At 37.1% G+C, this 13,173-nt stretch overlaps 1 protein-coding gene across 1 annotated transcript; it reads left to right on the top strand.

Moving 5' to 3' along the window:
• Nucleotides 1-10,624: 10,624 nt before the first annotated feature.
• Nucleotides 10,625-13,037, top strand: LOC103425529 (protein disulfide-isomerase LQY1, chloroplastic-like). Its single transcript, XM_008363624.4, has 4 exons — nt 10,625-10,970; nt 11,268-11,304; nt 12,311-12,394; nt 12,816-13,037. The coding sequence occupies exons 1-4, from the start codon at nt 10,659-10,661 to the stop codon at nt 12,866-12,868; spliced, it is 486 nt and encodes a 161-aa protein (XP_008361846.1). The 5' UTR covers nt 10,625-10,658; the 3' UTR covers nt 12,869-13,037.
• The last annotated feature ends 136 nt before the right edge of the window (nt 13,038-13,173 follow it).

The following is a 13,173-nucleotide window of genomic DNA, read 5'->3' as shown; positions in this document are numbered from 1 at the left end:
TTATTCTCATCTGGATAGTGCGAAAAAATAAATTATTTTCGCAGAAACAAGAGTCTTACAGGAAAGATGTGGAGAAAGCGTTCGAGATCTTACAAGCTCGATGCACCATTGTTAGAGAGGTTGCACGATTGTAGAATGTGGAAGACCTCCATTCAATCATGATGACGTGCATAATTTTGCACAACATGATTGTTGAAGATGAATACGTAGAAATTGAAGAAGATTCTGACGAACATGTGGATGGCGACCAGCCAACATATGCGAGAGCTATGGCAAGAGATGTTGAATATCTCGCTGCAACCACATACAAAAGCCGCAGGATAAGGTCACATTGAGTGAGTATATGAGACATTTAAATAGAATTCAAGCTCCTAAAGGTCATGACATACTCTGAAAGGATTTGGTTGAGCATATATGGCCCCAAGAAAGAGAACGATAATGATGGATAATCTTAAGTGTGCTAGTGTGGTTGTTTTCTTCTAATAAATTTAAGTGTGCTAGTTTAGTTGTTTTCTATAATAATTTTAAGTGTGTTAGTATGTTGGTATTTTCTTGTAATAAACTGAAGTGTCTTCTTGTCACAAGTCTTTTGTCTAGTACGTTGGTAATAATTATTGAAGATCCTTTGAATTATTGAAGGCATCTATTGTACATCAATAATTCAAAGGGCTTTCAATAATTATTACCAACGTACTTGACAAAAGACTCGTGACAAGAAGATACTTCAATTTATTACAAGAAAATACCAACATACTAACACACTTAAAATTATTACAAAAAACAATAACACTAGCACACTTAAATTTATTAGAAGAAAACAACCACACTAGCACACTTAAGATTATCCATCATCACCGTTCTCTTTCTCGGGGCCATATATACTTAACCAAATCCTTTCAGAGTGTGTCATGACCTTGAGGAGCTTGAATTCTTTTTAAACGTCTCATATACTAACTCAGTGTGACCCTATCATGTCAGGTCTCATATGTGGTTGCAGCGAGATATTCAACATCTCTTTCCATAGCTCTCACATATGTTGGTTGGTCGCCATCCACATATTCTTCAATTTCTACGTACTCATCTTCAACAATCATGTTGTGCAAAGTTATGCACGTCATCGTGATTGAATGGAGATCTTCCACATTCCACAATCGTGCATCCCCTCTAACAATGGCCCATCGAGCTTGTAGGATCCCGAATGCTCTCTCCACATCTTTCCTGTAAGTCTATTGTTTCAGCGAAAATAATTTATTCTTCGCACTATCGAGATGAGAATAACTTTTCACAAAGGTAGACCAACTAGGATAAATATCATTAGTTAAGTATACCATCTACCTTGTACCTTCATTCTGGTGCCCATCCATTGACAAAATCATTGAACATAGGAGAATACCAAAGAATGTTGATATTGTTGCTTGATATAGGAGTGTCGAAGAATGCATGCCAAATCTAAGTGTTGTAAGACACCACAGCCTTGAGCACAATGGTGGGCTTATTCTGACAACCCTTGAATTGGCCAGCCCAAGCAATATGACAATTCTTCCATTCCCAGTGCATACAATCAAGACTTCCTATCATGCCAAGGAAGCCTCTTTTGTCTACCTTGCGTATAAGCCTCTTCAAATCTTCACGATTTGGCTTTCAGAGGTATGTGGCTCCATATATGGCTTCAATTGCCTTACAGAAGCGTTTGAGGTTCTCAATATCATTGCTCTCCGCGAGTCAAAAATATTCATCAGTTGAGTCAGCAGAGCACCCATTGGCTAGTATCCAAAATGCAGATGTGAGCTTCTAATGAGGTGATAGACTTTGTCAGCCTATAACATTTATCTTCCTTGCAAAGTAGTGGTCATGATGCTTTCAAAAAGCTCTATCCATATCTGATACCGCCTCCGAAAATCATGAGGATGATATCTTTAATGTTCAATGAAATAGTCTTTCATCATCCAGTTATGACACTCTTCTCTATCATACTGCACAAATGTGTCGTGACAGAACCACAATAGCTAGATTCAGCAAGGTGCTTGGATTGCATAAGTGAGTTTGCAAATTCGTTGTTCATTTCTGCATCCCCAGTTGCAAGGCTTGCTTGGTATTGTACCATCTGCATTGCCAAGCTACGCTTTCTTCTATCACCCATTGATGAGATATTGATGATATTGAGGAAACAAAAACACTATGAAAGTTGGATGATTGGTGAATATGTTGTGTGATGGTTAGATATTCAACCTATGTTTTTATAGAGGATGATTGAAGGTTTGTGTTTCATGTGTGTAAGTTTATGTTTTATGTGTTTCATGTGTTTCATATGTATTTGGTATGTGTTTCGTGTGTTTCATATATTTGGTGTGTTATACATCTTTATCATGTGTTTTGTATGTGTTTCATATGTGTTTTGTGTGTTTCATGTGTTTTGCGTTTATACATCTCTATCATTTGTTTCATATTCTTCCATAGTGTTTCATGTGTCGATTTAGTGATTTTTTAATATTTATTGGAATTTAAATATTTTTAGGTTAAAATGTTCATAAAAGTAATTTAGGATAGTCTACATATTTTTTTTTTAAAAGTTAATTGAAAAAGAAAAAGTAGCCTAAATTCATTATTTAATAATCTAGGGCTACAATTTTAACCATTAAGGGTTGGAGTAGAAAAGTTATTTCTTGGTTAAAACCGATATTTTCTGGATTAAAAATTTTAGGTTTAACCCAAGGGTTAGAGATGGTCTAATATTATATTATTTAATACATATATGTTAATATTTTAATTTCTATCTAGTAATATTTTATTGTAGTGCAACATTATCTTTTTTTCTAAAAAACTCTCATTTTTCCTAGAAACTTCTTTGCTTTTCTCCCTCTTTGGCTTCATCCCATTCTCTTTGTTTCACCCTCTTTTTTTTTGCAAAATTTCAAATCCTTCAGAACTATTTTTACTGCAAGACCCAAATTTTTCAAGAGATTTTTTCGATCGATGTCCGATTATGTAGTGCTAGATTGCCGCCCTACATTTGCAATACGAGATCGTTGTCCTAATTTTGCAGTGCAAGATCGTCATCCCTTTTTGCTAGTGATCAAATTTTGCAGTGGGAGACGTCGTCCTAATGGTAAGGCTAGTCTTGCGCTTGCAAAGAGGCTCATTTTTTGGGATTTTGGTTTCGACGGATACCTTCGGCGGCAATGCAGGTTCATCGTCAACTTTTTGAACGGCTACGAAGATGGTGTGAAGTAGATTGGATGAGTCCTAGGTGAAGGAAAGAAGGTGTTGGAGACAGGACTAGTAATCCCCTCATTTTTGGAAGTTCTCACTAAGGCAACCAAGCGAAGCTTTTAATCCACATGAGTCCAACTTAGTCGCATTAAAGTTAGTTCGTGCTTGCACCAAACACGGACTAAGAGTTCTTGCTAAGCTAGCTTAGTCCAGTGAAACTTAGCCATGCATGCTTCCTTGTGTCCTTTTTTTCTGTTACTGTGAATCATTAGATTTGGCTCTGTGGTGTTAGAATAAATGTAGAAATATAGAGAATAATTTGAACCATGTCTTTTGAGTCGTTTTCTATGTGTTATCTACTCGAATGAATTTACCAAAGGGTTCTTGGCAAATCACTTCCAGGATATAGCAAAGTATGAAATATTTGATTAGCAAAACCAAATTATATTCCCTTAGAAATAACTACAACAACAACAATAAAGCCTTTTCCCACTAAGTGGAGTCGGCTATATGAATCCTAGAACGCCATTGCGTTCGGTTCTGTGTCATGTCTTCCGTTAGATCCAAGTACTATAAGTCTTTTCTTAGAGTCTCTTCCAAAGTTTTCCTAGGTCTTCCTCTACCCCTTAGGCCCTGAACCTCTGTCCGGTAGTCACATCTTCGAACCGGAGCGTCCTTTGCACATGTCCAAAACACCATAACCGGTTTTCTCTCATATTTCCTTCAATTTGGGCTACTCCTACTTTACCTCGGATATCCTTATTCCTAATCTTATCCTTTCTCATGTGCCCACACATCCAACGAAGCATCCTCATCTCCGCTACACCCATTTTATGTACGTGTTGATGCTTCATCGCCCAACATTATGTGCCATACAGCATCGCCGGCCTTATTACCGTCCTATAAAATTTTCCCTTGAGCTTCAGTGGCATACGGCGGTCACACAACACACCGAATGCACTCTTCTACTTCATTCATCCAGGTTGTATTCTATGGTTGACATCTCCATTTAATTCTCCGTTCTTTTGCAAGATAGATCCTAGGTAGCAAAAGTGGTCGCTCTTTGGTATTTCTTGATCTCCGATCCTCACCCCTAACTCATTTTGGCCTCCATTTGCACTGAACTTGCACTCCATATATTCTATCTTTGATCGGCTTAGGCGAAGACCTTTAGCTTCCAACACTTCTCTCCAAAGGTTAAGCTTTGCATTTACCCCTTCTTGAATATGTCATGTTAACTCATCCCTTACCAATGCAAAAAGGTAAGGATTTAAGGATGAGCCTTGATGTAACCCTATAGTTATGGGGAAGCTTTCGGTTTGTCCTTCATAAGTTCTTACAATAGTCTTTGCTTCATCATACATATCCTTTATTGCTTGGATATATGCTACTCGTACTCATTTCTTCTCTAAAATCCTCCAAAGAATGTCTCTTGGGACCCTATCATACGTTTTTTCCAAATCTATAAAGACTATGTGTAAATCCTTTTTCCCATCTCTATATATTTCCATCAATCTTCGTAAGAGATAGATTGCCTCCATGGTTGAGCGCCCTGGCATGAACCCAAATTGATTGTTTGAAACCCGTGTCTCTTGCCTCAATCTATGCTCAATGACTCTCTCCCAAAGCTTCATTGTATGACTCATTAGGTTAATACCCCTATAGTTCATGCAATTTTGTACACCGCCCTTATTCTTGTAGATAGGCACCAAAGTGCTATTTTGCCACTCATTTGGCATCTTCTTCGTTTTCAAAATCCTATTGAAAAAGTCAGTGAACCATGCTAAACCCATCTTTCCCAAGACCTTCCACACTTCGATCGGTATATCATCTGGCCCACTGCTTTTCTATGCTTCATCTTTTTCAAAGCTACAACCACTTCTTCCTTCCTGATTTGGCGATAAAATGAGTAGTTTCTACACTCGTCTGAGTTACTTAACTCCCCCAAAGAAGTACTCATTTCATGTCCTTCATTGAAAAGATTATGAAAATAACCTCTCCATCTGTCTTTGACCGCGTTCTCTGTAGCAAGAACCTTTCCATCCTCATCCTTGATGCACCTCACTTGGTTCAGGTCCCTTGTCTTCTTTTCCCTTGCTTGAGCTAGTTTATAGATATCCAACTCTCCTTCTTTGGTATCTAGTCGCTTATACATATCGTCATAGACCGATAGCTTAGCTTCTCTCAAGCTTTCTTCGCCTCTTGCTTCGCTCTTATATACCTTTCACCATTTTCATCGGTCTTATCCTTGTATAAGGCTTTACAACATTCCTTCTTAGCCTTCACCTTTGTTTGTACATCCTCATTCCACCACCAAGATTCCTTTTGGTATGGAGCAAAGCCCTTGGACTCTCCTAATACTTCTTTTGCTACTTTTAAGATACAACTAGCCATGGAATCCCACCTTTGGCTAACTTCCCCCTCTCTATCCCACATGCATTGGGTGATTACTTTCTCTTTGAAAATGACTTGTTTTTCTCCTTTAAGATTCCACCATCTAGTCCTTGGGCACTTCCAAGTCTTGTTCTTTTTTCTCTCTCTTTTGATATGTACATCCATCACCAACAAGCGATGTTGATTAGCCAAGCTCTCTCCTGGTATAACTTTGCAATCCTTACAAGTTATACGGTCCCCTTTCCTCATTAGAAGAAAATCTATTTGTGTTTTTGATGACCCACTCTTGTAGGTGATCACATGTTCTTCTTTCTTCTTAAAGAAGGTGTTGGCTACGAAGAGATCATATGCCATTGCAAAATCCAAGATAGCTTTCCCATCCTCGTTTCTCTCCCCAAAACCATGACCACCATAAAAACCTCCATAGTTGCCTATCTCCTTGCCCACGTGTCCATTTAAATCTCCTTATATAAATACCTTCTCCATCTGAGCAATTCCTTGCACCAAGTCTCCAAGGTCTTCCCAAAATTTCTCCTTCAAACTCGTATCTAACCCTACTTGAGGTGCATACACACTAATCACATTGATGAGTTCTTGTCCTATTACAATCTTGATTGCCATGATTCTATCTCCTACCCTCTTGACATTTAAAACATCTTGTGTCAAGATCTTGTCCACAATGATGCCAACACCGTTTCTCGTTCTATTTGTGCCCGAATACCAAAGTTTAAAACTGAGTTTTCTAGATCATTTGCCTTAAGACCAACCCATTTAGTTTCTTGTAGGCACTTAATATTTATCCTTCTCCTCATCATAACTTCCACTACTTCCATATATTTTCCCGTTAATGTTCCTATATTCCACGTTCCTAAACGCATATTACTCTCTTGAACTCTAACCTTCTGTCCTAGCTTCTTCACCCTCCCCCGTCTAATAGGATCAAAGTACTTCTTTTGTGTGTCATGTGTAAAGTTGATAGGAGAATATGCTCCTAAACAACTTTGAGTGGAGTCATTCAAAAAGAAGTTTCTATGACCCCCTTGCTCATTTAACACTGCATCTGGGTGCCGATGGAGATACAGCGACCCTTGCTCACTTATCACTGTGCTCGAGCCACACAGCGCACCACTTACGGGTGACGCCCTAGTTTAGCGCAAATTCGTTCTAGATTAATTTTCATAAGGATTCGACGTAACCTAGGAGTGCCAGCTGTCGACTACCTAACGCCCTCCCCCTCCTCCTTTATCCAGGCTTGGGACCGGCAATGTAAGATAAACTTACACATGCAGAGTTCCCTTAGAAATAACTAGAAAGAAATTATATGAATGTGATGGAGAGGAAAGAGAGAGAGAGAGCAAGAAAATTGAGTAAAAAAGCAATATTTTCAATGGGGCATGTCTGACGCAAAGCACCAATGACCCAAATATTATGTCTGTCAGTAAAGAGATGCACTAGTTGATCATGGATCGTGCCTTTTAGCCAAAAATGGAAAAGTTCCAATGCTTAAATTTGAAGAGAAATAACTGTTGGCCAAATACCTAACTTCATTCTCTTCTAACACTAGTCGACATATAGGCCTCATTTGGCAAGCCGTATAAAGAATTAGATAGAATAAATAATACTGAAGCAATTGTTTGGTGCACTCTTATACTAAATAAGCACCCGCTTAATTATCCATCCATCAAATTTTATACGGTTGACACCGTACTATTAAAACACCTCAAAAGCTGGGGATAATTAGTTGGGCGATATCCTTTCCATCTTCACGAGGCCGCCTTTAACGACTTTTCATTGTAGGCCTTCGAGCAGTTCCTTGACAAGTTCTCCACCCTGGGCGCCACTCTTCTGCAATCAGTCGCCGAGCAATTTTCTGTCTCGTCCAGCGAAAAGCACACAGAAGAACAATGAAGAGAGTGAGAGAGAGAAGAATGGAGATCGGCGGCAAAACGATGTGTTCCACAAGCTGTACAGAGAGGGTAAAGGGAACCTGAGGAATTAGCCGCTCGAGAGCTGAGTATGACCCTGTATTCCTGTCTGCCTTTGAATGAAGTCTTGCAGGGGAAACATTTGTGGTTGTTAGGTATTGTCGATCCGTCATATTGGCTGATATCTGGAGGCGTCACTCGACCGTTCCCCTTCTCCAAATCAAATTTTGTCAATGCCTTTCCCCAGCCCAATGCCCAAATCATAGTCAGCCCAATTTTATGTCCGATGAGTGTTCTTGGTTTGTTGAAAGAAAAAAAAAAAACAAAGTCCTCCTTGAATTTCCTCTCCAAAAAAAAATTGAGGAATAATAGAAATTCTATATTGTATACCTAAGTGACTTCTTAACCTTGTGTAAAAGAGGTTAGTCTTCCTCGCCAATGAATGACTTCTTTAAAGCTAACCTTCCTTCTTCACCAGTTACTTAATATTCTAGAAGTGGAGCACTAGTATTTACTTAAAAGCTTGCCCAACTCAATCTATATCTATAGCACTAGCTAGCCTGTTTCCTTAAATCAAACAAAGTCCTATGTGTCAGTTTTCTTGGCTTGTGGGTTTTTTATGTGTCAGTTTTCTTGGCTTGTGGGTTTTTTTTGGGGTTTTCTCACATTTTTCATTTTAAGTTTTACCAACAATTATTATGTGAATTTTTTTAGAAAATTATCATAGTTCGACATATTACTGATAGACAGATTAATCCGACATACGGCCGACTAATTTAGTCAGTACTATCCGATGACTATTTATCATATACGATTCAAATAGTCAGTACAATATGAGCTACCAAACGAGGCCATATGTTCTTGAAATATTCAACAGGTGGTCGTCATCATGTTGAGTCCGATTATCGTTGGATCCAGTTCGAATGTCACTAAGTGGGTTCAAACGGTCACTTGTTTCAAAAATACTACCTTTACCATATGTTTCATCTCATATTTGTATCATCTCTCTAATAAAGTTAGGCCTCACCTACTATTCGTTCAGATTATATGTCGAGTTGCACCCATAGATCGTCAAGTCTATGTCCAACAATTATTGGGTCGGGTTCACATCATAGCGTAGTTTGGTTGGGCCTTTACCAAGTTATGACTTTTTTTCTTTTGAGTTCAACAATATCTTCATATTGAAGAAGGTTAGGAATACCAAATTTGTAAACTATGTGGTGTTTCACCAATAGAAAATAAAGAACTTTAATGAAAAGCTCCCAGTATTGTTCACTTTAACGAAAAACCACATTTTTACACTAAAAAGTCAATCCTGGTAGTATTCACTTTACCCTTTATTTTGTCCTTATCGTTAAAACTCAAAGTTTTCAAGCCATTTTCATTAGCTTTTCTTATAAAATAAGCACGTTAACAAATACTTAAGTAATAATATGATCATCAACCACCACGTCATATGTTTTACAAAATTTGGTCTAAATAGTTGGCCTCCCTGATAATTACTCATTTATATTAGTGGTGATAGACTTGGACTACTCGGCACAATGAGTTATCCATAATAATTTTTTATCGAACTTGTCATCCACGAGAGTTGTATCGAAGACCTACAACTTCAAGTTGATGCCAAAATATTTACCAAACAACTGAAAGTCAAAGTTATTTACACACACATTTTACCATTCAATGCAACCTTTTTTTTATGTCTTCTTTTCCCTCAAATTATTAAATTAATACTAAGAATAATAAGGTGTATGTAAAGAGAAAAGCGTAGGAAAAGAATTTTTACGAAGAAAGTTGGAAAGGGTCTTTTACTCCCTTCTTTCCTTTCCTTGAAAAAAAAAATTAGAAATAGCTACTTAGTATTACGGTATAGTGATATCTTTTTTACTTGTAAGTAAGAGGTTTTAGTAGGGATGGGTAACGGTTATGGCAAGCAGGTAACCGAGGTTTTTTATCCATAATCGTTTATGCTCATACACGCATAACCTTTTACTCGTTGGGTAATTGCCTAAACAGTTATACACATACCCATAACCGTTTATAAACGGTTAACCATACCCATAGCCACATACCCATTTATCCGCAACCGCTTAATACCCATTTACCCTTTTTAACCCTTTTATCTTTTTTCTTTTTTTTACCATTACCCATTTTTCACCCGTCTACATGTTTTTTAACAACTTGAAAATTAAAAAAAAAATTGTCATAATTTTTTTTTAAGAATTAAACACCTTTATAGGTACATTTATCATACATTTCCATATTTTAATTTTTAAGTCCTCATACTATTCCAATAATTGAAATAATAATTTACGAACGATATTTTTAATTGATAAAGAATGAAAAAGCAAGAAAAATAGTTTTAAAAGACAAAATTGGAATATAGGATATATAAATTAGTAACAATGCTAACAAAAGTGAGGGATTAGTTGAAATGGCAAGTCGCAACATTTTTGAGGAACAGGCCTTGGGTTGAATTAAGTGAGTGGGACTAAGGGGAATTGTTATTTATTTTCCTAATCTTTTGGGAAAACTTTTACTACTAATCCATGTTACCAATGAAGGTAATATAATATTTGTTAAATATTTTTTGTTACGAAAACTGTTTAGAAAACAATATTTTTGAGTTATTTAACCTATAATGTAAAGTATTAACATAATATATATAATTAGCTATATAAACCATACACTATAGTCAATAGCATTGATTTAAGTTTTGTTCGATAGAAACCATGGTTTGTATTAATTTTACATATATAAAATAAATGGGTAAACGGTTACCCGTTTATAACCGCGGTTAATACTCATAACCACCTATTTAAATTTCAGGAGTAAACGGTTATACCCATAACAGTTTATTTATCTAAACGGTTACCCATAACCGTAACCGTGAAATTTAAATGAGCGGGTAACCACGGTTACCTATATCCGCGGGTATTTTGCCCATCCCTTATGTTCGATTCTTGCCAAAAGAGAATTTGAACCACATTATTACTAATCACCTCCCTTACTTTAATGTAAATAATATCGTTTGATAAAAAAAATAATAATAATAATTAATTAATTAATTAAAAAAATCAAATACAAATAACGAAATTGAGCTCCACATACTCATTATACTCTATATCCATGGCCACACTTTCCTGCTATTCCCTCCACCCTCTTTTTTCTTCTTCTTCTCCGTCAGCAACTTCTCATTCTTTTCCACACCAACCTCAAACAAAACCCGAAACCCCTCCTCCACTCATCCGTTGCTCCGCCACCGGCATTGCCACCATTGCCGCCGCCGGACCTGAAATCATAATTCAGCCAACTGCGAGGCTGTTGGTCCAACCCATTTTCCTGTTTGCTGGCTTCGACAGACCCTTGGACACCCAAACTTTTCTTGCCACAATCAGTGTCTTGGCCGCCATTGCTTTCTCCCTCTTTCTCGGTCTGAAGGTCACTACCTACCCCTTCTGCCTTTGTTTTTCCAAAAAATTATAAGGCCAATTAGCTACAATAAACATATTTTGACATTTGGTTGCAGAACTGATCAGTGTTTATTTTGTCCTTATTATATCATCGTTGGGTTGTGGTCGATATATGGGATCAATATGTCGTCTTTACAAATCATTTATGCACGCCAAATGTCAAAATCTATTTATTGTAGCTATTTTTCCAAATTAGGGTTATGCTTACTAAATGGGGATTATGGATTTTAGCTTCTTTGAGTTAAGCTTGATGAATCATTTGCAGGGTGACCCTGTGCCTTGTGAGAGATGTGCTGGCAACGGTAATCACTTTCCGGTTGCTTTTGCTATCTTGGTTTTTAATTTTGACATAAGAAATGAATGATTGACAGAAATACTAGAAGTGCTTTTATTAGAAACACGTTAAATTTTATTAAAAAATCCAAGTTATGTGCTTCTCTAAATAGCACTTCTATGACCCATAATTACTTTTTAGTTTTTCTCCCAAACTTAGGCAAAAGCACTTTTCATTGTTAGAAATAAGCCGAAGATGGACTTGGTTGACAAGATGTGGTTTTTGGATTTCGATTAGAAGTATTCCTCACATAGTTTCGGTCACCGGACAAGTAAGATTTTCCAGTGGTGACCTGCGTAGATTGAGGTTTTAACAGAGGACTGAACCCAACCAGTTTAGACTGAAGGGTTTTAAGTACAACTACCATTTATAGCTCGCACTGTCGCACGTTATAACTTGGGTGCAGTCTACTCTGAATTGTATCTTCCTCATAATTTTGAGCTCTCTCAGTTTCAATGTGCTGTGGATACTACGATTTATGTTCTTTCCGTTGAAAAGATAGACTCGTTAACAGAAGAGCACAAGTATTGCAAGAACCTAGAAAGGAAACGTTAAGGCTAAAAGTATAGAGAAGAAAAAGGTGACCACCATACACCTTGGTGGAATCTCTCTTTGTAAGCATTTTGCAGTATTGTTCACAGTTTGAGTTAGGTTTTTGGATGCGTTCTCGAACAATTAGAACTTAATGTAGCGTTCAACATCTAATAGTTGATCCCTACTCTACAGAATATTAGTTTGAAGCATTCAAGGATATATCATATATAGGACTAGGATCACAGTGCTGCAAACAAAAAATGTTAGTACTGCTTGTCAAATTATATGAATCTGTACATTATCGGTTATGTTTCTTTGTTTCAACATTTAGTAATTGTTTTATTTCTTTCAACATTTTGCCACTTTACAGTGAGACTTGCCGTGGTGGTGTCTCACTGTCCGTCTTGACCTAATATATAAATGTGATTTGCGACCGGTAGGTGGTACAAAATGTGTCTTCTGCAACAATGGAAAAATGAAGGTAGAGACGGGCTTGGTTGACTGCAAGGTGTGCAAGGGTGCAGGTAACAGTTTCTGACACTTGTTTCCTGTATTATTATGGCCCTTAGACCTCAATTAGGCATGTATGGTCATCAAAGGACATAATCGATCTATGATTTTGGTTAATAATACTTCTCGCCGTTCTGATTTTTTAATGTCTGCGGTACTACAGAAGTACCATGTCGTATGTCACAAGTTGTAGTACTGAGATGTCTGCGGTACTACAGAAGTACCATGTCGTATGTCACAAGTTGTAGTACTGAACAAGTAAATCGCGTAGATTAATACTAAGGTGTATTATGATAATCTAACCCCTCAATGATTCTGGTAATAATCAAATTGTCAAGTTATTCATCAGATTGTGAACTTTTTTCGGCTTTGGTTTTGTACGGTTCCATTCCGTCTCTCCTTTTTCTGTCTCAAATTAATTCTGTTTTTCTGTAGGATTGGTACTTTGCAAGAAATGTGCAGGTTCTGGATACTCTCGACGGCTATGAACTCAACTCCTTTTTCTCCCCAGATGCATATCTTCTTTTTGTTCCTTCAAGTGTAGCCAAATTTTCTAATGTTCATGTGCTTATTCGAAAAATTGTCGAGGATGAGAAATTGTAAATTCTGATTTGTATTTTCTTCCCTTGTATATATATTTTTTGTTTCTTATTAGAATCGAAATCTTCTTAAGCATTGTTCGTTTAGTGAGAAATGGACGAAAATCGTTTACTAAGTGGCTGTTTGATAGACAATTTTGTAACACTCCTTTTAGATTAAAAAAAAAAATGAAATACTTAAAGCCAAATTTTCA

This window comes from Malus domestica, chromosome 03 (genome assembly GCF_042453785.1).
Source record: "Malus domestica chromosome 03, GDT2T_hap1".
NCBI lineage: Eukaryota > Viridiplantae > Streptophyta > Magnoliopsida > Rosales > Rosaceae > Malus > Malus domestica.
Note: the sequence above shows the minus strand (reverse complement) of the source record. Positions and strands in the feature narration are given on the sequence as shown.